General features: G+C 42.2%; 2 protein-coding genes across 3 annotated transcripts; both read right to left on the bottom strand.

The window, feature by feature from the left end:
• Positions 1-371: 371 nt before the first annotated feature.
• LOC139421444 (monocyte to macrophage differentiation factor) lies at positions 372-19514 on the bottom strand. 2 transcript variants are annotated; one of them, XM_071172357.1, is made up of 8 exons: positions 19386-19514; positions 11848-11929; positions 11457-11617; positions 10806-10880; positions 5058-5159; positions 4725-4794; positions 2753-3640; positions 372-1130 (listed from the first exon to the last, which is right to left on the bottom strand). In XM_071172357.1, the coding sequence occupies exons 1-7, from the start codon at positions 19421-19423 to the stop codon at positions 3437-3439; spliced, it is 732 nt and encodes a 243-aa protein (XP_071028458.1). In that variant the 5' UTR covers positions 19424-19514; the 3' UTR covers positions 372-1130; positions 2753-3436. The 2 variants fall into 2 exon arrangements, with proteins under 2 accessions (XP_071028458.1, XP_071028459.1); XM_071172358.1 differs by lacking the exon at positions 19386-19514 and adding an exon at positions 13454-13876.
• LOC139421445 (small integral membrane protein 36-like) lies at positions 19476-19983 on the bottom strand. The gene has a single exon (XM_071172359.1). The coding sequence runs from the start codon at positions 19879-19881 to the stop codon at positions 19573-19575; it is 309 nt and encodes a 102-aa protein (XP_071028460.1). The 5' UTR covers positions 19882-19983; the 3' UTR covers positions 19476-19572.
• Positions 19984-21507: the final 1524 nt, after the last annotated feature.

Here is a 21507-nt window from a genome sequence, read left to right as displayed (position 1 = left end):
AAGACATGGTACCAAATGAATGAAACTGCTGGTATCAACATTTCAGTGGCTTGTGTGTTTTCCTCATCCACCTGCCAGTCTGATTGATCAAAAAGCTCCCAGGCCCAGCAGCTGTCTCAAGCATCAAGGTCAGTAATTGGAAGGTCTCTTGCTGGGACACTGTCTGGCTAACATTCTGTCCATGGAGGAAATGAGCTAAGGGGAAATGCAACTCCTTTAATGAAGGTTTGGTTTCCTACATAGAACAATGGAGAAATGTGTTTTCTGTCTGTATGAAGTGCTGTGACAAGCCCCCAGAGGTCAGCTATAGTTTCAACCTATAGATCTAGTACACATTTACAAGACATGGACAAACTGAGAAGAAAGGAACAATGTTGAGGGCATTTATTTTTCATCAACACATTTGTAACCTATTTCTTACAGAGTGAACATTGTTTTCTATATGTACAGCACCAATACACCCAATGGATAAAGTAGGGAGTTAACAAGAAGCGGATGTTTTCCCTAAAAAGGCCAGTACAGGATCATGTGCCAAAACAGAATATACAAATATTACAAAACATTATGGTAAAGGGAGCAAGACATTTCAGAATGGCTACAATCCATAACAAAATCATCTGATTTCTCCACTTAGCATAGCTAACAAAATGTCAGGGAGGGGAAAACAAAAGGCATGCTCACCAAGGGCTGTACAGTGTTTTACACAAGGAACATTTGTGAGAAACAAAAGAGAAAGCTAAAAATGGATAAATCTACCAACCATTAAAAATCATTATAGGGTTGGTTGTACATGACACGTTTCTCAATCATTTCAACTTCATAGTATAATGGAACTGGTCTTCATAGTTTCTCAACTGAAATGGCAAATACTCCTCAAAAGAAAGATAGGGAATGGAGTACCATTGAAGATCCAAAAACACATAACAGGTTCAAATTAATACAAAGAACAGAAGGGTCATTTAGGATGTGAAGAGTTTTTAAATCAGGAAGTGTGTGATATAATGGAACTATCTACTATACCATTAAAGTGGCAGCAGTGATATGTGCAGAAGTACAGGACATCTCAGATGTACTGTAGATATTGTATCTTTCTGGAAGTTCAGTCCAATCACAGAGACCCTTTTTAAAAGCTACAGTGCCTTGCGAAAGTATTCGGCCCCCTTGAACTTTGCGACCTTTTGCCACATTTCAGGCTTCAAACATAAAGATATAAAACTGTATTTTTTTGTGAAGAATCAACAACAAGTGGGACACAATCATGAAGTGGAACGACATTTATTGGATATTTCGAACTTTTTTAACAAATCAAAAACTGAAAAATTGGGCGTGCAAAATTATTCAGCCCCCTTAAGTTAATACTTTGTAGCGCCACCTTTTGCTGCGATTACAGCTGTAAGTCGCTTGGGGTATGTCTCTATCAGTTTTGCACATCGAGAGACTGAATTTTTTTCCCATTCCTCCTTGCAAAACAGCTCGAGCTCAGTGAGGTTGGATGGAGAACATTTGTGAACAGCAGTTTTCAGTTCTTTCCACAGATTCTCGATTGGATTCAGGTCTGGACTTTGACTTGGCCATTCTAACACCTGGATATGTTTATTTTTGAACCATTCCATTGTAGATTTTGCTTTATGTTTTGGATCATTGTCTTGTTGGAAGACAAATCTCCGTCCCAGTCTCAGGTCTTTTGCAGACTCCATCAGGTTATCTTCCAGAATGGTCCTGTATTTGGCTCCATCCATCTTCCCATCAATTTTAACCATCTTCCCTGTCCCTGCTGAAGAAAAGCAGGCCCAAACCATGATGCTGCCACCACCATGTTTGACAGTGGGGATGGTGTGTTCAGCTGTGTTGCTTTTACGCCAAACATAACGTTTTGCATTGTTGCCAAAAAGTTCAATTTTGGTTTCATCTGACCAGAGCACCTTCTTCCACATGTTTGGTGTGTCTCCCAGGTGGCTTGTGGCAAACTTTAAACGACACTTTTTATGGATATCTTTAAGAAATGGCTTTCTTCTTGCCACTCTTCCATAAAGGCCAGATTTGTGCAATATACGACTGATTGTTGTCCTATGGACAGAGTCTCCCACCTCAGCTGTAGATCTCTGCAGTTCATCCAGAGTGATCATGGGCCTCTTGGCTGCATCTCTGATCAGTCTTCTCCTTGTATGAGCTGAAAGTTTAGAGGGACGGCCAGGTCTTGGTAGATTTGCAGTAGTCTGATACTCCTTCCATTTCAATATTATCGCTTGCACAGTGCTCCTTGGGATGTTTAAAGCTTGGGAAATCTTTTTGTATCCAAATCCGGCTTTAAACTTCTTCACAACAGTATCTCGGACCTGCCTGGTGTGTTCCTTGTTCTTCATGATGCTCTCTGCGCTTTTAACGGACCTCTGAGACTATCACAGTGCAGGTGCATTTATACGGAGACTTGATTACACACAGGTGGATTGTATTTATCATCATTAGTCATTTAGGTCAACATTGGATCATTCAGAGATCCCCACTGAACTTCTGGAGAGAGTTTGCTGCACTGAAAGTAAAGGGGCTGAATAATTTTGCACGTCCAATTTTTCAGTTTTTGATTTGTTAAAAAAGTTTGAAATATCCAATAAATGTCGTTCCACTTCATGATTGTGTCCCACTTGTTGTTGATTCTTCACAAAAAAATACAGTTTTATATCTTTATGTTTGAAGCCTGAAATGTGGCAAAAGGTCGCAAAGTTCAAGGGGGCCGAATACTTTCGCAAGGCACTGTATACCAACTCAAATACTCACCTTCTGAAGGCTCCATATTTGTGAGAAAGAATACAATTACACAAATCAGAGTACTTATTAAACATCATATCCAATGGTTCTTTGTGGTTCTTATCATACAAAAGTGCTTCTGAAAAATGAGACTGCACTTAGATACTGATAAATACTGATTCAGACATTTTGTGTCCAATGTGTACCGTGCACATTTACCTCAGAGTGAAAAGCCCAACTCAATTGAATGTCCTTCCCAACTGCTTTCCAATCAATAAGATGACTGACAAAATCACTACAACTGACAGAAGATACTAAGTATGGAATGTGAAGTGATACAAAGCACTGATATCAACTCAGCCCAACGTATCATTATGTGTAGAAGATGAGAACAATTTCCAAATGGAAGTCAAAGGTTGATCATTTTAGTTGTTTGGGGTTCCAAATAAATAATAGTCGTACAAAAACAGAATTACAAATAACCTTTGTTCAAAGTTTGTACAGTCAAAGATAAACCGAAAAACTGTTCCCTACCTGAAAACAGTAAACAATGCATGGTCGTTTTCATAAACTTTCCAGCTGTGGTTGCATCCTCGGTGGGCAGTTGTGGGAGTCTTTATTTGCTGGTGCCTATGTCGAGAGGCACTGGAGGGCAATGTGTTTTCAGTTAGCCTACTTGATGCGGTGGGGGTCAGGCGTCCCGAATAGTATTAGCAGGGGGACTCCTGTAGAGGTACTTCCAGATAGCGTAGTAGTGCACGGCTGCAGCCAGCGCCACAAACACGTGCCAGATGGCATGGGCAAACGGGATGACCCCGTCCGACTTGAAGAAGATCACGCCCAGGCAATAGATGAGTCCCCCACAGGCCAACTCGTACAGTCCATCCGTGTTGTTCTGTGGAAAATGTGGGGGAAAATCTCATGTAAAGGACTAGAATATAGTACAGTAATACAAACCCTAAAAACCTTTGGAGTCTGAGTGAACTACCACAAGAAGTCCACAGGGGGGCATAGGAAGCTGAACAACAGATATTCTGCTGATCATATAGCGCAGGGCTATTCAACTCTTACCCTACGAGGTCCGGAGTCTGCTGGTTTTCTGTCCTACCTAATAATTAATTGCACACAGCTGGTGTCCCAGGTCTAAATCAGACCCTGATTAGAGGGGAATAATAGAAAATGCAGTGGGACTGGCTTCAAGGTCCAGAGTTGAGTTTGAGGGATATAGTGGTACACAAGTGAAGGGTGGTGATGGAGGCTGTGATCACCAAGACTTGGCGATGGATGCTACTGATAATGTATAGTAAGTCACTAATACACACATTAACATGATGTTTTTGCAAGAACACCAGATGACGGTAGGCATTACAAAGGTGCAAAGCGATAGAGCACCTTAGAACAACTCCACCACTTTCCAACCTCATTTTCACTATCTCCAGCACAACTCCAGTGTCAACGGCCCATTTCGAAGTTTTATAGAAAAAAAAAGAAGTGAACAGTTCTACCCGATGACATCATCAAAAGTTGAAACATTTTAAAAACAAGTGATTTTCAAACACTATGAGATTGACGGAGACGTGGGGAGTAAGAAAATACCCTCCCTTGGGCAAGAAACTCATTGCAGGTTTTGAAAATCAGTTTTTCCCTTTTAATCCTACCATGTGATGTCACAGAGAAGCATTTCTTTTAGGACCTTATTTTTTTAACCACAGATCATAGAAATGCGCTGTTTTCACATATGTAGACGCCGGTTTGGTGGAATTGACAGATTCCAGATTTTCTAGGGGCCATTTTAATTAAGTTATGGAGAACCGGTCATGTTTAATGTGTCTGCCAGAGAGCTCGAAACAGAGTGTCAAAGCAAACAGTAAGCAGCAGATGCAGATGTAAGCAGCACTGCCACTACCGCTGTGAGTGTGGGTGGTGACTGAGTGAGGAGATTACAGCAGAAAGTCAATATGTAAAACTGAGTACGTTACCATTGATGTTACAACCAACGCAGGGAAAAAACCCATAGTCAAATAGAAGGCGAGCTCAACAACTTTATACCTAGAACAAAAAACACACAGAATATTCCATATTAAAAAAAGACCTACTTTATCACCAGAAAAACTACAAAATTGAGAACAAAAACAAGTGATGATGGTTAGCAGATATAACAATGGCCCTGTTCATCAGCTTCATTGTTATAGGATTCATTGAGACCGTAGTCTGTACATATCCAATTACTCCACTGAAGATTTAGTTAAAAAAATATACATTTACATTGCAAAAAAGGCATCATTAAAATGCAGAAAGGTTATTATACTGACTTTTCGTGGTAGTTGAAGACGTATATCGTTCCTGCCGCAGCCATTAGCCATACAAACCAACGCATGTGAACTGCGAGTGGGCCAAGCTCACGAAGATTCAACCTGGCAGGAGAGAAAGATGATGTTCATTCCACACTTTAGCCTAGGGAAACATACTAACTACAGGATCCTCATCACATACGAGATCATTTTGAATTACTTGTGTAACCCCGGTTCTATGCGAATACCAGTGACATTTACGGGATATGCCTACGGGTGGGGTCACAGGTTCGAATTATCCAATCACACAGCGTCTGTTGAAGACAGACTGGTCGATTGGCGAATGAAGTGAGCCCCTCTCCTCCATAAAGGGAGCCACTCGCCAGCCAACTGGTCATTTTCAATCATGCCTCTAGTTCTTGCGCTCTTGCGAAAAGTGGTGACATCTCACTCATATTCTCATAGAACCGGGGTTACACAAGTAACCCAAAGTTGTATTTCTTATACTTGTTTCAATGTGTCACTAATGGGATATAGCAAACTCCCATAACACAGACATGCTCCCTGAAGCCAGGGTAGCTCCAACAGCATCACCCCTCAGAGGCTACGACACTGAGGGAGTATGCCCCACGAAGGTGCAGTGACATCCAGTCGGTGAAGACCACAAACATATGAGGGGTGGCCCAACACGCTATAGCGCAAATCTCCCCTAAGGAGATGCCTTAGACCAGTGCCCAAGAGGTAGTCATATCTCTAGTGGAATGAGCCCTTCCGGGCTGTAACCTTGCTATTATATTTTCCAATACAATAGCCTACACTATCTCAATATAGCCGTTAACGATGTAGGGGGCCTCCCTCTGCAGGGGTTGGCTGCCAGTGAGTACAGCCCGCGTATTCGTTTTGCAGGCATAGGGCAGACGGTAAAGCGGGTTAGAAAGAGAAGTATAACGCCTGTCGAGGCCTGTGTGACAGGCGAGATAGCAGTCAACTGGACGTTTGGAGATCTTCCCTCTGTCCAAAAAAGTCCTGCAATGAAGCATACGGAGCATTTAAGGAATGATCTGTGTAGGTTACACCACTTCTCCAAAAAATGCATTGTCTGTTTCGCCAAACAATGGGCATGTATGTGGGGCACTGGCACTCTGGATTGTGAAAGATGAGACATCCAACCAGAACCAGAACAAATAGCAGGCCAAACTTTCCCTCTCAGCACTGCCTGGACTGCGCAGAAATGCAAATGCTTTCCGTTTGAGTTATGTTAGGTTTTATTTTCATTCATTTCATCATTTTCATCAGTGGCCGGCTTGTCACATTCAGATTTATCCTCCCACGGGCTATGCACAGAGGGTCACGGCTACTGGGTGAGGGTACAAATCTTTCCGTATGTTAGTGTCCGTGGATCCCTGTATAACAGTGGCTACCAGGACTGGTTATAGAGCAGGAGAGTGGTCTCCGCTAACCAGGGTGCACCTAGTCATTGCAGGAGTCGAAGATCAGGGATAAGCCTGTTACCTCGCTCTGCTTAGAGTGGGGGTGTCAGGCCTAGGATAGAGAGAAAAAGCATAGGGCATTACCCTTGAGAGGGTGTGCCGTGGCTTCCACCCCTAGTGGTGCTTAATCATTTAGGGGCAGGGTCTCCAAAAGATCGTTATAGGGTTGACGCTTCTAACAGTGTCTTCTCGAGTCAGTCTGGATAGATGGGGAGGCCGGGTTCTCAGGGACTGGTTTGAAGTGCCAGCATGTTCACCCCGGGGCGTAATAATTCCACGGGGGGGGGGGGGGGGGGGCAAAGAGTTGTCCCAGTTAACTAGGATACCTCGTAATGGTTCGAAGGCTTATGAGCATGAATGTTTCTTGCAAAACATGCTTGATCCTCTTGGACTGCAGGTGGCAATAGGTATGGCTATTTTGTGTTACCGAGCGGGGTTCTTTGCGCGAAAGAGACCGGCCAATGGAATGACTAGCGGGGGCAACCCGTGTAGCCAAAAGAAAGAAGGAAACATGCTGGTTAAACAGATCCTAATCCTAAGCAATAGATCAGCTACAGGTAACTGCCAAAATAAAGGAAACACTTGAGAAAATGAGGGATACAAAGCATATTGAAAGCAGGTGCTTCCTGAGTTAGTTAAGCAATTAACATCCCATCATGCTCATGTATGAAAATGCCCAGTTGCCCATGGGTCTCAAAGAAACATAGGGGGTTTAAAGCGTGTGTGTGAGCGAGTCATCAGATCTCCACCCAATATGGGAGATTCTGGAGTGGTGCCTGAGACAGTGGTTTCCACCACCATCAAAGCCTCTCGTGGAAGAATTGTGTCGTATCCCTTCAATAGAGTTCCAGACACTTGCAGAAACTATGTCAAGGTGCATTGACTCTGTTCTGGTGGCTCGTGGTGGCCCAACACCCTATTAAGACACTTTATGTTGGTGCTTCCTTTATTCTGGCAGTTGCCTGTATGTGTCTGGTCTGTTTGGCCCTACCCCGGAAGGGAGGGTTAGAATGAGCGAAGATCTCCTCAGCCGCTCGTTCAGAAAGCAAAGGTGGAGCTGGCCTAATCTTAGACTGTGCAAACCAAGCGCAGTTAAGAACGGGACAAGGAAAAAAAAAACTGAGCGCATTGGACTTGGTGCTCTGGGGCCCAGCAAAGGTAACCATTTCCCCCCTCTTATTTTTGGAATATGGAATGCTGTACTGACTCTCCTATAGCTCAACAAAAATAGTTTTCTATCAATAGAGCTAAGTTGCCATAAAATTGCCCAAAAAAAGACTGTGGTCCCTAAAGTGAACCCTGGAAACCTGATTTCCTGTTTGTCACTATGAAAACAGAGAAAGGTGCAAGATTTCTCCCCTGCCTTGCTCAGTTCATGATGGCGCCTCCTGGTGTTAGTACCGAGGAGGTGCCCACATGAGCCTGTTTTTACTGTGTTGCTAGTGCAAAAGACAGAGGCAACAATGCCGTAAGGCAAGGAAAAATAAGGAAGCTATGGTATAATAGCAAAAGGCAATCTGTCATCCAGCTCCGTATGTCAGAAGAGACCAGAGGGAGAACGGACATGTTCACTTTTTCATCCCTGGCTAAAACCTGATAAGGTGCCAAGCGGAGAGTCCAAGGGGGATGGCACTCATGGTAAGAGTGCACATCCTCCATCTTCCCATGTGAGCAATGTCACGAAAGTGTGCTTTTGCAAAAGGGAATAGTGTATACATATTATTATTTTTACAGATGTGCCTCACCACTGTCACGCGAGGGGGAGGGACAGCTTAAGTTAAACCCGAGAGAGGCTTTGCACACTATCCTCCTCTGCCACTTAGGGCTGTGACCTAGTTTGACTGGCACTTCTTGCCCCCCTTAGGGGGGTTAGGAGGGAGGAACCTTGCTGAGGCCGCCGAAAAGGATTGTTTGGCTTCAGGTTTGCCTTGATTCAAAAGCTTAGCCTGGGTATTGGCAGTCTGCTGTGTCACTGGGGTTCAGGGCCCCTAAGGCCAGCTTGCTGCCCTGTCCCTGGTTTGCGGGGTAGGCAGAAGTTGAAGGTTTCACCTTCTTCCATACACATGTTGCACTTCTGCTGCATGGCGGCGACAGCGGGCCGAACAACTCCTTGGGTATCACAGGGGCATCCAGGAAGTCCACTTTTTCTTTATCTGTCAAGCTGGACAAGCTTAGCCAAAGAGCCCATTCTCCCACCACCGCCAGACTCATAATATGACCACAGCCTTGGATGGCATTATGGGAGGCACAGAGGTTTAGATCTGTAGCCATACAGATCTCATCCCAAGAAACCAGATTCAGAGTACCTGAATCCAGTTGTTTCCCCCACATCCTCCTGTAATTCTGCCTGGTAGGCCAACAATAAAGAGGTCACATTCAGTTCTCAGATTTAAAGGTACAAAGCTCTGTATGTCTTATGGAAAATGGAGGCAATAATAGACGAGAGAATCTTGTTTCTCATGGTCTGAGTACTTTACGGGCCTTTTGGCAAACTCCAAGCGAGCTGTCATGTGCCTTTTACTGAGGAGTTGCTTCCATCTGGCCACTCAACCATAAAGGTCTGATTGGTGGTGCTGCAGAGATGGTTATCCTTTTGGAAGGTTGTCACATCCCCACATAGGAACTCTGGAGCTGACCATTGGGTTCTTGGTCACCTCCCTGACCAAGGCCCTTCTCCCCCAATTGCTCAGTTTAGCTGGTAGGCCAGCTCTAGGAAGAGTCTCAGTGGACTCCAATCAAGTTGTAGAAACATCAAGGATGATCAATGGAAACAAGATGCACCGGAGCTCAATTTCAAGTCTCATTGCAAAAGGTCTGAATACTTATGTAAATAAGGTATAGGTTTTTTATTTTTAATACATTTGCAAGCATTTCGAAAAAACTGTTTTTGCTTTGTCATTATTTTTATTTAACTAGGCAAGTCAGTTAAGAACCCGGACAACGCTGGGCCAATTGTGTGCCGCCTTATGGGACACCCAATCACGGCCGGTTGTGATACCCTGGTTCAAATACAGGCTGTATCTGTAGTGACGCCTCTAGCGCTGAGATGCAGTGTCTTAGACTGCTGCGCCACTCGGGAGCCCATTATGGGGTATTGTGTGTAGCTTGATGAGGATTTTTATTTATTTCATCCATTTTAGAATAAGGCTGTAACGTAACAAAATGTGGAAAAAGAGTCTGAATACTTTCCAAATGCACTGTATATACACTACATGTCCACATACTTTTGGTCATCTGCTTGTAAAACATCACATTCCAAAATAATGGGCAGTAATATGGAGTTTGTCCACCTTTTATTGCTATAACAGCCTCCACTCTTCTGGGAATGATTTCCACTAGATGTTGGAACATTGCAGCGAGGACTTGCTTCCATTCAGCCACAAGAGCATTAGTGAGGTCGGGCACTGATGTTGGGCGATTAGACCTGGCTCTCTGCCGGCGTTTCAATTCATCCCAAAGATGTTCAATGGGGCTGAGGTCAGGGCTCAAGTTCTTCCACACCGATCTCGACAAACCATTTCTGTATGGAAGTCGCTTTGTGCACAGGGGCATTGTCATGCTGAAACAGGAAAGGGCCCAAACTGTTGCCACAAAGTTGGGAGCACAGAATCTTCTAGAATGGCATTGTATGCTGTAGCGTTAATATTTCCCTTCACTGGAACTAAGGGGCCTAGCCCGAACCATGAAAAACAGCCCCAGACCATTATTCTTCCTCCACCAAACTTTAAAGTTGTTACTATGCTTTCAGGCAGGTAGCGTTCTCCTGGCATCCGCCAAACCCAGATTATTTTGTCGTACTACCAGATGGTGAAGCGTGATTCATTACTCCAAAGAACGTGTTTCCACTGCTCCAGAGTCCAATGGCAGCAAGCCTTACACCATTCCAGCTGATGCTTGGCATTGAGCATTGTGATCTTAGGCTTGTATGCAGCTGCTTGGCCATGGAAACCCATTTCATGAAGCTCCCGACGAACAGTTATTGTGCTGACATTGCTTCCAGTAGCAGTTTGGACTTCGGTAGTGAGTGTTGCAACAGAGGACAGACGATTTTTACGCACTACGCCTGCCAGTTTACGACTGAGCAGTTGTTTTTCCTAGACGTTTCAACTTCACAATAACAGCACTTACAGTTGCTATTCAGTAAGGCCATTCTATTGCCGATATTTGTCACTCTGTCTCCAACAGATGCTGTGTGATTGGATACTCTGAGCTTGCGATCCGCCCCTTAGGTGCATCCCATAAGTGACATATGGAAATTGGTATTAGAAATAGAACTTACCATGGTGTGTAGGAGGCAGCGATGAAGAAATAGATGACCACTCTATCACACATATGAAAGCAGTGCTCCACAGACCTAGAATCAAGACCAAGCATTCAGTTTTTCTCTCATTGGCCTTTGATTGCGTCTGCCCACTCATACCTAGTATGCAATTAAAATTATTATGTGCTGGGTGCTGTATAATATAACTCAGGTAGTCAGACCTGTTACTGCAAATTAAACTCACTGAAGTATCTGACATAGGCTTTGAATAAGCACCCGTGAATAGGCTACCACTGCAACAAGTGCTGCTGGTAAGCTCTTGGCTTGGACTTGAACACATGGCTAACCTTTGTTTAACCAGCGCTAAGCAACTGCTCTTAGCGAAAATGAGTTTGGAGTTACCTTTCTAACTAATAGGCTATGAGTTTACACTTCCTCTTTCAATTATAATGTGGGGAGGTCAAAATAATCAAACAAATCTATTCACTTTAAAATGTTGATTACTTCTCCTTTCCATTCACCTGATGATAACATGACATGTAAAACATAATATTTACTTAAGTATGGTGGGGTCCCTGGGTCGGCATTTTGCCTGGGAGGGGGTCCCTTGGCAAGAAAAGGTTGAAGACCCCTGGTCTAGTGTGATCGAACATTACTCTGTCTCCTCACCTCATGTGGCTCTTCTTCCAGGTGATGATGTGGAACACAGTGGAGACCAGGAAGAGGGCACACAGGCCCATGCCGTACACCCAGGCTGTGATCTTCTCCCATCGGTCGTCTGAGAGCCGGTGCAGCAGGGCCATGCCGACAACAGCTGGTACGATGAGTAGCTGCAGGGTACAGACAAAGGGAGACAGATTAACATTACCAACTGTTGTAACATACACTCAGTCTAGTTTATAATGATAGTGTTTTTCATCAAATGTTTTCTCCATAACCCTATCAACACCAGGTAGAAATCCGTCAATAGAATTAAGCATGGGAAAAAGAGCAATTGAGGTCTGACATTTGAAAACCCGTCTTTGTACAGTAGGCCTACACTTAGGGAAGGTGAACTCACCGCGTGAGTATAGCAGTTTGCAGCATGCTCATAGCAGGTGGGCTGGTAGCGGCAGTTAGCACTGGCCCGCCTGTTCATGAACCTGAAACATACAGCAACATGCAGCAAGTGTTAGTGGGGCAGGTAGCGGGGAGGACTAGGGGCTGGTACAATACCGGTGTTAGAGGTTATCCTGATTCAGGGCTGTTTCCACACTGTTCTGGGTTGTTCATGCAACAGTATGCCATGCCAATTGAAGGAAGCAGGAAAATAACACGAGAAGACAAGAAACTGACATACAGTACATCTCAAAGAAAAATTGCATATAACTAACAAATGAAGGCCTACTGGTACATTCACATTTTAGTGATTGACCAAAGAAAAATAGCATATAATTAACACATGAAGGCCTACTGGTACATTCACATTTTAGTGATTGACCAAAAAAAAAAAGGAAAAGTAGTTTAGTTTCAGGTCATTTCCATGTAAAAAAGGACCAATCAGCAATAACCTGAAGTTTATAGGAGCATTTAACATTTTGTTCCAAATGAAAGCTAAGAGTCTGTATTTAAAAAAAAAATTAAGGCATAGATACATGTTTCAACCATTTTAAATCCTAAAAATGTGGAATATACAAAAGCTTTGATTTCTGGTCACGGAGATGGAAGTAGAGTTCAGTACAGTAGAGCACATGAGTAGATTACCATATAATGTAATATACTCTGCTGGACTATACTGTGCTGTATTGAACTATATACTCTGCTGGACTATACTGTGCTGTATTGAACTATATACTCTGCTCTGCAGCACTATACTGTACTATACCTTTAATTTACTGTAATGTCCAAACTTGTGAAACATAGACATCTATGATTGGTAGAGATTTGGTCCAGACCGACCACATTTGGTCATGTATAGAGGCAGAGCTCATTGGGGTTAAATAAATAAAAAGATTAACATTTTGAATAATAGCTCGTGTGTAGAATAAACATGCAAAGGAGGATATTAAATGTTTCTACCTTTGTATAGGACACTTCACCATGAAGAGAATGATATTCATAATTATACATGTATAGTACAGACCCATGATGTCAATCTGTTACAGTCATTCTGTTACCGGGTATTGATCCACTTCACTTAGTGTAGTTCAATAACCAAAACAGATTTGTTCATACTCGAGGTGTCATATCATAGCTGAAACCTAATTCTTAATGCAATCATCTTTGAATCTTGCCACACATTTTAAAGTGAGTCTCAGCGTCACTCTGATAACATGTAATTACCCTTCATCAAGGACATATAACCATTATTTACAAAGCAATGATTGGACAATTATGGCGACTTGTTTTACCGGATTCCATTTCCCTGTGCTATATCGTATTTCCTGGTGGGACACATTGTAGCTAGTAGGCTATAGTACTGCATGCTACAATGACCATGTTTCTGCTCAATTCATGGCTACAAACAAACAATCCATCTAAGAATAAGGCTCAGTAAATGCCAATAGCTAGGTTCACTTACGTTAACAAGACCACTTGCCTGAACAAATGAATGCCAGCTATCTATCTATAGCTAAATTCATCATAATGCAAACATTGGTTGACTGCCACATTTTTAGCTAACCCACCTTTGAAGGCTGTTCACTCTCTTCATTTCAATGCCTTCACGCAAAACGAAGGGAGGAAATCACGAAGCAAGATTTAGCTTGCGAGCTACAGTCAAAAATAGGAAATCAGCAAGCTAGCCAAATGGGAAATTAGAAAGCTAGCCAAAACAAGAGAAAGTGAAGGCCCAGCTATCGTCATCAACTAATCAGTCATCTGTACACATAATAAGATACCCCCAGCCCAAATCAATACATCAAGACACTATTTTAGTATTTTCCTTAATACCATTGTGCTGCAAATATAAACTAGCTTCAATCGATTACATTAATACTATCATTTAGCAAAGACATATCCTCCTGACACTTGTGCCCCCTTGTAGACACCGGCGTTGTTCCCTTTTTCACGCTTGAAATGTGTTTAGTTCAAGCAAAGAGATTTTGAATGACGGATGCTTGAACCAGTAATAGCACTAAAAGTGCGGGGCATCGTCCTATCAGACCAATCAATCATCTTATGACAGTGTGGGTGGCTGGAGGAGGTCTCAAAATCTGTCACACCATGATAGACAGATGTAACAGTAGTAGTTACTTTTGTTTTTCAACCAGCAACCCTGAATATGGGTTTCTACTAGTTACTACAACCCTAAAGTTAAAAACGCTTTATCGAAAAAAATTCATGAGAACCAAAAGTAGCTTTTTGGTCTTAAATTAAGGTTCGGTTTAGGCATAAGGTTAGCAGTGTGGTTAAGGTTAATGTTAATGTTAGCGTTAGTTTTGAAATCAGATTTTAATTTCAAGAAGAGAAGTTGTATAAATTGCCGGGGTTTATGACTTTGTGGGTGTGGCAACTAGTGACGAAAACCTGAATATGCATCAACATTATTTTTGTATTCTGTTCAGAGTCCAATATCATGTCCTGTGTCATGAATTAATCATGTATTTTTCTGAATTCAGCCTTTTAGTATTGACTTTTTATCTCAGTGTCAATAAACTTGAGCAAATAAACTGATATTACATCATAGGCCTGTTTCAACAGATGCGAAGAGATTAGTTCACAATGTTATCAGATGCAAATATGTCCCTATGGGTAATTGTGTTGTGCTGTATGTGGACAGGACACAAAACAATGTGCTGCTAGCCTATGTTGAATTTCACATCAGCAAGGTATCTGATGAGCACTCTAACCATAAAGTTGCATAACAGTGATGGCATTGTAACTCAGCAATGTATCTGATGAGCACTCTCTAACCCATAGAGTTACATAACAGTGACAGTAATGTAACTGGATCATTCAGGAACAGCATTAGATAACACAACACATAGCTGTTTACATAAGACTTTAAGTGCAATATGCAAGCTTAATGAGTTTCAAACTGACAAATGCCTGTAGTTTTTTTCCTCTTTGGGCTATTACAACCAGAGTGAAACATAAGCCCATACTGACTCAACTTCAACGCAGTGGCATTGCACAATACCGTTCAGAACCATTAATAACCAGCACATTTATGCATGAGAAGATAACATTCCCAAATGTATCCATTTTAAATGTTTGTGTTGGTAAATTCAGAATAAGATGTATAATCAACCCCGTAGAGAAATATTTCACATGTTATCTTTGGACAGACAGGTAAGCCTCTAAGTAGGAATTCATCTCTCTGGTTTTATATGTTGTGATGCCAAAGGATTACAAAAGTAGCCCTAGCCTAATGTGTATTGTAGTTCATGAAAGTAAAATCCACTTTTTGCACAAGATCCTATCCCTAGGGTACACCATGCATTGGACAGTTCAAATGTGGTTTATCCAGCCCAGGAGGAGCTCATTGTTCACCAGCTGTGGAAGTACAGCTGAGATGGTGGGTGGCAGGCAGGCAGGGTTTTTAAGAATGACATTAGCAGAGACAACGGGAGGATGCGAGCAGCCATATGTTAGGGTTTAGCATTTCCTTGTTCTTGCTGCAAGGCTGCAGTTCCCCCATGGTGCCATGCTAACACCCCTAATGCGATACAGGACTGAGACATGGAGGTTGGCATTCTGTCATGCAAACACAGGGTTTAGCAGCTCAGCAGAGTGTCCCTGTGTTTCTAAATATGCTATAAAACAGTGTTTAGCTCATTCTATTTCTGACACTGTTACATGTTGGAGGCACATGCAGAGTTCATCCGTTACCCCACTCTGCTCACAGTCAACAACCTGAAGACCCATTTCACTTCCTCCACGAGCCACAACGGCAGTGCAAGTGGAAGAGATCATGTTACAGTGGAAGTGTGGTTAAAGGTCCGTCAGGTCAGGTATTATGTTAAGCATCTCACAAGAATCACCCTCTGTGTCACACTATGGCAACACATACTGTAAAGGCTGTGTGTGATTTATTTTCATTGATTGCTTTTAAACACCCAAAGCTTGCCCAACAAAGCCCTCTGCCAGGATGTAAAAGCTCTCTACACCATGTAGATCAACAGTATTAAACAATGCTCCATACTGCCCAACAGCAATGTACTGTACTGTACATGCACACAGCAGGCCATGCTGTTAATATGACATCTTTAGTGGCTACTGTAAGACAGAAACTGGCGGGACTACGCACAGGATAACAGAGGCTTTGTGAAGACACGTGATGCCAGGGTTAAACAGCTCTGTAATTGGTTTACTGTTTCATGCTGGAATGCAGTACCTCTAAAAAGGGAAGACATGGGAATCCCAATACTGTGGATTACAATAGGCTGGAAACACCTCTAGGAAAAGCCACAGAATATTTCCATCCTCACAAGATGACAAGAAATGTAAAGGTGTGATATTCAGATGCTTGATGAATCAATGTTGTCAATGTGAAAAGGCTAAACATCTAAATACATAGCTATGCCCTTTGAGGTTTCAGTAAAGAAATGGAAATAAAATGGCTGCATTTTGCAATTCATGGCATGGTGGATATATTAGTGTATGTTATAGCCATGCTGTCAATGCCCATTTCAATCAATAAATCAAACTGTTGTAAAGTAAGATCGAGCCTGTGTAGTGTCCCAGCCTCAACAGAGATCAGAATTGATCTAGTAGCTAACAAGCTGAGTATGGTGTGTTCTTAGACTGTAAAGCACATTTCCCCCTGTAGCAAAGGATTACTGGTGTAGTGTCTGCATAGAGGCATGACAGTCGACCTGCACCCAGCTAATACATTGGTGTATCATTGCTCTTCACTGTTGACAAAAACACTGCAAGCATTTTCAGATATTTGGAACATTCGGATTTATGTTCATATTAGACCTTAGGAGCCCCATTGTCCTGCAACATGTCGCCTTTTCTAAATGGTACAATTATTCACATACAGTATATACTTAGATGGGATTCTGTGGTATTCTATCTTAGTGGTAATTCTTTTTTACATCTTAATACTCAGAAGAACATGATCCTTTCAGATGGCTAGTTTCTCATCAGTTGGAATCTCTTGATTCCAGATTTTGAGAAATACATTTTCCCAAGTAAATTACTTCAAGAATATAAGTGTCTCTCTCTGTCAATAACTGATAAAGAGATGTGTGATTCCCTAGGTGTTGATGTTACTGTACTGTAATATTCTATTGGTACTGTAGGTGTTGATGTTGCTGTACTGTAATATTCTATTGGTACTGTAGGTGTTGATGTTGCTGTACTGTAATATTCTATTGGTACTGTAGGTGTTGATGCTGTTGTACTGTAATATTCTATTGGTAGTGTAGGAGTTGATGTTGCTGTACTGTAATCTTCTGTTGGTACTGTAGGTGTTGATGTTGTTGTACTGTAATATTCTATTGGTACTGTAGGTGTTGATGTTGATGTACTGTAATCTTCTGTTGGTACTGTAGGTGTTGATGTTGTTGTACTGTAATCATGCTATTGGAGCTGCTTTGCCAGGTGTGTCAGCTCAGGGCAAGGTGCATACATGTAGCATTTCTAAGTATAAGGACTAAAACAGCTTAATTTGTTTATACTCCAGATAAGATGGCATGGGCAAAGCTATTTCGGTGTGTACAGGTGCTAGTTTTGGCAGTGAGTACTCCGTCGCACTTTCGAGTGAATGTATGATTACTGCCGTTTAATTATATTACATGCAAGGACTTAATTCAGTTTATAGCCTCAGCTTGCACTCTCTTTTAGAGATCCTAATTCAAGCAGATTGACTGAATAATTGGATAAGTGTTAGCCACAACCTCTTTCTCTCAATATACTGTAGTTGTTCAATGGAGTCTGTGATGGCCTAGTGAATTTCAGGAGGGGAATGTATGGCCACGACAATCCATACCTGCGAGTCCTCATGAGGCCTGCATTGTGGATGCATTCTACCATTTCAGCAATAGGACAACAGAACAAAAGACAGACCTTCTCTAAGCGTCTCATATTCCTATAACACAGATGCCAAATGGAAACACTGCCTGTCAGAACAAAAGAGGAAACACATTGGAATCAGACAACATCAAGTCAAGGAATGTGTGCACAGATTTGGCTATTTAGTGAGTCATATACTGTACATTAGGCAAAGTCAGGACTCAGGACCTACAGTAACAGCACTGCGTCACATCAATAAATATCTATGGGACTTTGCTCGTTTCACGTGTATACTGCAGAGCTGCACTACATTATGACTGGTGTGGGGCTTGGGAATACAATGTTCCCATCGTATCTGTGTCACGAGAGATACAGGTTTTTCCGGGCACTGCATGGCGTGCTCTCTGTATCACCAACAAGTGAAGTGCCCTGGACAGTCTGGACCCTACAGTCAGGAAATAGCCATGCGTGTGCTGCGGACACCTTTATCAGTATTAGATACTGCAGCTCTTTATTGGAACAGTCCATGTAATATTTACATGCACTGATAGGATTCAGCAATTATCAAAGTAAAACACTATTTAGAAAGTATGTTTATTTTTACTTGATGATAGGAGTAGTCTGTATCAAGCGTCTGTAGTTTCATTATTCATAAGGGAACATTCGTACAGGAAGCTACTACTCATACAGGGAAATTATACAAAACAATAAGCACTTCAGAAAAAGTACACAGTATGCCATATTGATTGATTGATGTGTTACTCTGACCATTTGTATCTACAATACAGCTTGTAATTATTGAGTTAACTGTATATAAACCGTTACATAGCATTTGTTAATGTATTTATTTACATGTATCAACTTGTGTTGACTGAATCAAGTCACATGTCTTGACATCAAAGGGTTAGCAGGTACATATCTGAAAAGGGCTCCATAAATAACCTGTTTCTCATGGCGGGTGGGAGAGAGATTAAAGAAGCAAGTCTCAAAATAGCAGAATAATCTGGGCCTCACAGGTCAGGACCATGGTTGGACTGCACTTGGCTGAACTGTGGTCGGTTACTTCATAGAGACTCAACACTGTCAAGTTATGTAATTGGCTAATGGCTACCTTAGTTTACCTATAAACAATACGAGGAAATGTTGGGCAATCTCCTAATCTGAAAATGCCAGGGGACACTTTGTAATACACTCCTCTTGAGTCCTGGTTGAGATAGGACAACAAGTCTGTCATCGATGAAAACATTACACTAGCAGAGCATCATACAAATGTCTATCAAGTAACATTTGACAAAGTAGTGAAGCAAGATGACAATGAACGTTCACTGAGAGGGGACAGACCTGTCTCTCTTTAAAAATGAACAATTATAACTGGTAATACTTTGTATCACATTTAAACACTGAGGCATTTTGTGATGTAATAAATAGTTGGGCTATGAGCAAAGATAAGGTTTGAAAACTGCAATCATTTTTCAGTCAATTGCATTTCCCTCTCATGTCGTGTAACACAAACCGCTGTTAATAGTACAGCTCCTGAATTCCATGTTGATTATCAGTTGTGACATTTCTTCTTTTAGAACTTCTGTGATCCACCAGAGCTTTCTAAAAGACGGATTTCATGTGCATCAACACTGCACACACATGCTTCTCTCTTACCGTCTCAGACTGGTCTTCTGCAGGTCCAATCCTAGCATTGTCCTGGCCACCAGGGAAAAATACAATCTAAAAAATAAATGTAGAAACAGATTTTAAAAAACATATATGTACAAAAGTTTATCCCGCTGCGATAATTCCAACGGGTGGTGGACTGAGTTATTCAGCACCACAGTAGTCCTTCTAGAATCTAGACCATGGTGCTCTTCTTCTCCCTGAAGTCTGGACTGGGCTGAGGCTCATATGAGGTGACCATATTGGTCTGGTCCCAGCGTTGATGTTGCGGAGAAGGGGTGGTCTGCTGCATCACCACCAGTCTGATGGGGGATTGGGTCGGCACAGGGTCCGGCGCGTACTCCTTGGTTGGATCCTTGCCCCGGCAGTCATACATTATACAAGATATCAGGAACACCAGAAGCAAGATAACATAGCTGGCGATGAGGATGCAGAGGTTCAAAGTGACAGGATCAATCTCAGAGAAGTTTTCCTTAAAGCCCATGGTAGCTGCCTCATACTGTGCGGCCCACAGGCCCAGAAGAAACAGCTGGTGAATGGGACGGAAAATGGAAGATGGTCGCCTTCAGTGGAGCTGGAATCACTAAACTAGCGAGTGACAGCAGGGCTTTCTCTCTATCCTCGTCAATCTATCCTCGTCAATCTCCTCTCTCTCTCTCTCTCTCTCTCTCTCTCTCTCTCTCTCTCTCTCTCTCTCTCTCTCTCTCTCTTTCAGATCACAGTGGATATGTGGCTTCGTGGTAAAAATACTTTAATCCATGCCATTCCTCCAACCTTGAATTTCTGTGATCAATGATTAAAGCTGCTCTGTTTAATAACTTAAGCCTCGGTTGTAATTTCAACAACTGAATCTCGTATAGGATTCTGCCCATTTAAAAAGGCCATTTTTGAAAGCCTGTGTTATATCACCAGAATCTGTTTATCAAGGGCATATTAATGTCGGAAACAGCACGGATTTAGAGAATTAACAGAAAAAGCAGGGTGGGGACGGACAGTCTGTCGTTAGTATGAACATGTGTATGACGCATTTATGAGTACTGTGTTCTGTGTGTGTGTTGTGTTGTGTTGTGTTGTGTTGTGTTGTGTTGTGTTGTGTTGTGTGTGTGTGTGTGTGTGTGTGTGTGTGTGTGTGTGTGTGTGTGTGTGTGTGTGTGTGTGTGTGTGTGTGTGTGTGTAATAGTGTAATCTTAATCTTGATTGTGAGTGGGGATTGAGAGAGGGAGCCATCTGGCTAAATAGAGACTCGAGATAGCGACTTAAAAAGCTATTCAGATGTGAAAGAGGGGTCTTTGACTTTCATATTTTCAATGTTAAATATCAATGCAGGCATATTTATTGTGGTAAATATGTGTGATCAGTACTCTTCTGTTCACTGTGTGTAGCAGAGGATTGACACAGTTGTTGTAGGCTGCCGCTGCAGAGATATCAGAGGGCGGATTAACGGAATTGAAAGCGTTCTTATGAGGTCAATAATCTGTGCTGACGCATGTCAATTAAGGCAGTGCCATTTTTCATTTTCAAATACACATGCTCTGTGGAAGAGAGAACTTCCACCACAAGGACATTTCTCTACCATATTTATTTACTGATATCTTTTTACTGAGTGAAGCTAGTGTTGTTCCTGTGGTATGGTTTTCATCCTTTTGCTTTCAAACGAGAGGGTTAGATGAGCAGCAGAGGGCAGTCATCATCGTCAACATGAGCTGCGCAGTAGGAACAGCACCATCTATAGGATGATAATCTGAACTTTGACCCAGACTGCCATCACACACACACACACACACACACACACACACACACACACACACACACACACGTGTCTGTCATGTATGGGGACAGGCAAACTGTAATGTTCTACTTGATGTCGTTAGTAATCAATATTTGTTTATTAGGCACTTCAATACAAAGAGATGAGATTTGATTGGTGCATTTTTATGAGTGCATACATGAGTTTTAGATTGTATTCTTGAACAAAGATAAAACCAGATAGATCCTATGTGAATTGATGAACTTCTAACAGCTCTGTTTTTAGAGTTCATGTTCCTCTGGCTCAACTAGTCATTTATCAGGATGATTGTCTACAATGGACAAGCCCCAAACAGATGACATG

Source organism: Oncorhynchus clarkii, chromosome 12 (assembly GCF_045791955.1).
Source record: "Oncorhynchus clarkii lewisi isolate Uvic-CL-2024 chromosome 12, UVic_Ocla_1.0, whole genome shotgun sequence".
NCBI classification, from domain to species: domain Eukaryota; kingdom Metazoa; phylum Chordata; class Actinopteri; order Salmoniformes; family Salmonidae; genus Oncorhynchus; species Oncorhynchus clarkii.
Note: the sequence above shows the minus strand (reverse complement) of the source record. Positions and strands in the feature narration are given on the sequence as shown.

Coding starts and splice junctions, on each gene's coding strand:
- LOC139421445 (XM_071172359.1), bottom strand. CDS start 19,881: ATGGGCTTTAAGGAAAACTTCTCTGAGATTGATCCTGTCACTTTGAAC.
- LOC139421444 (XM_071172357.1), bottom strand. CDS start 19,423: ATGCTAGGATTGGACCTGCAGAAGACCAGTCTGAGACG. Junction 4,795..5,057: donor GTCTTCAACTACCACGAAAA/GTCAGTATAATA, acceptor TTTTTGTTCTAG/GTATAAAGTTGTTGAGCTCG. Junction 3,641..4,724: donor CGTTGGTTGTAACATCAATG/GTAACGTACTCA, acceptor CATTTTCCACAG/AACAACACGGATGGACTGTA.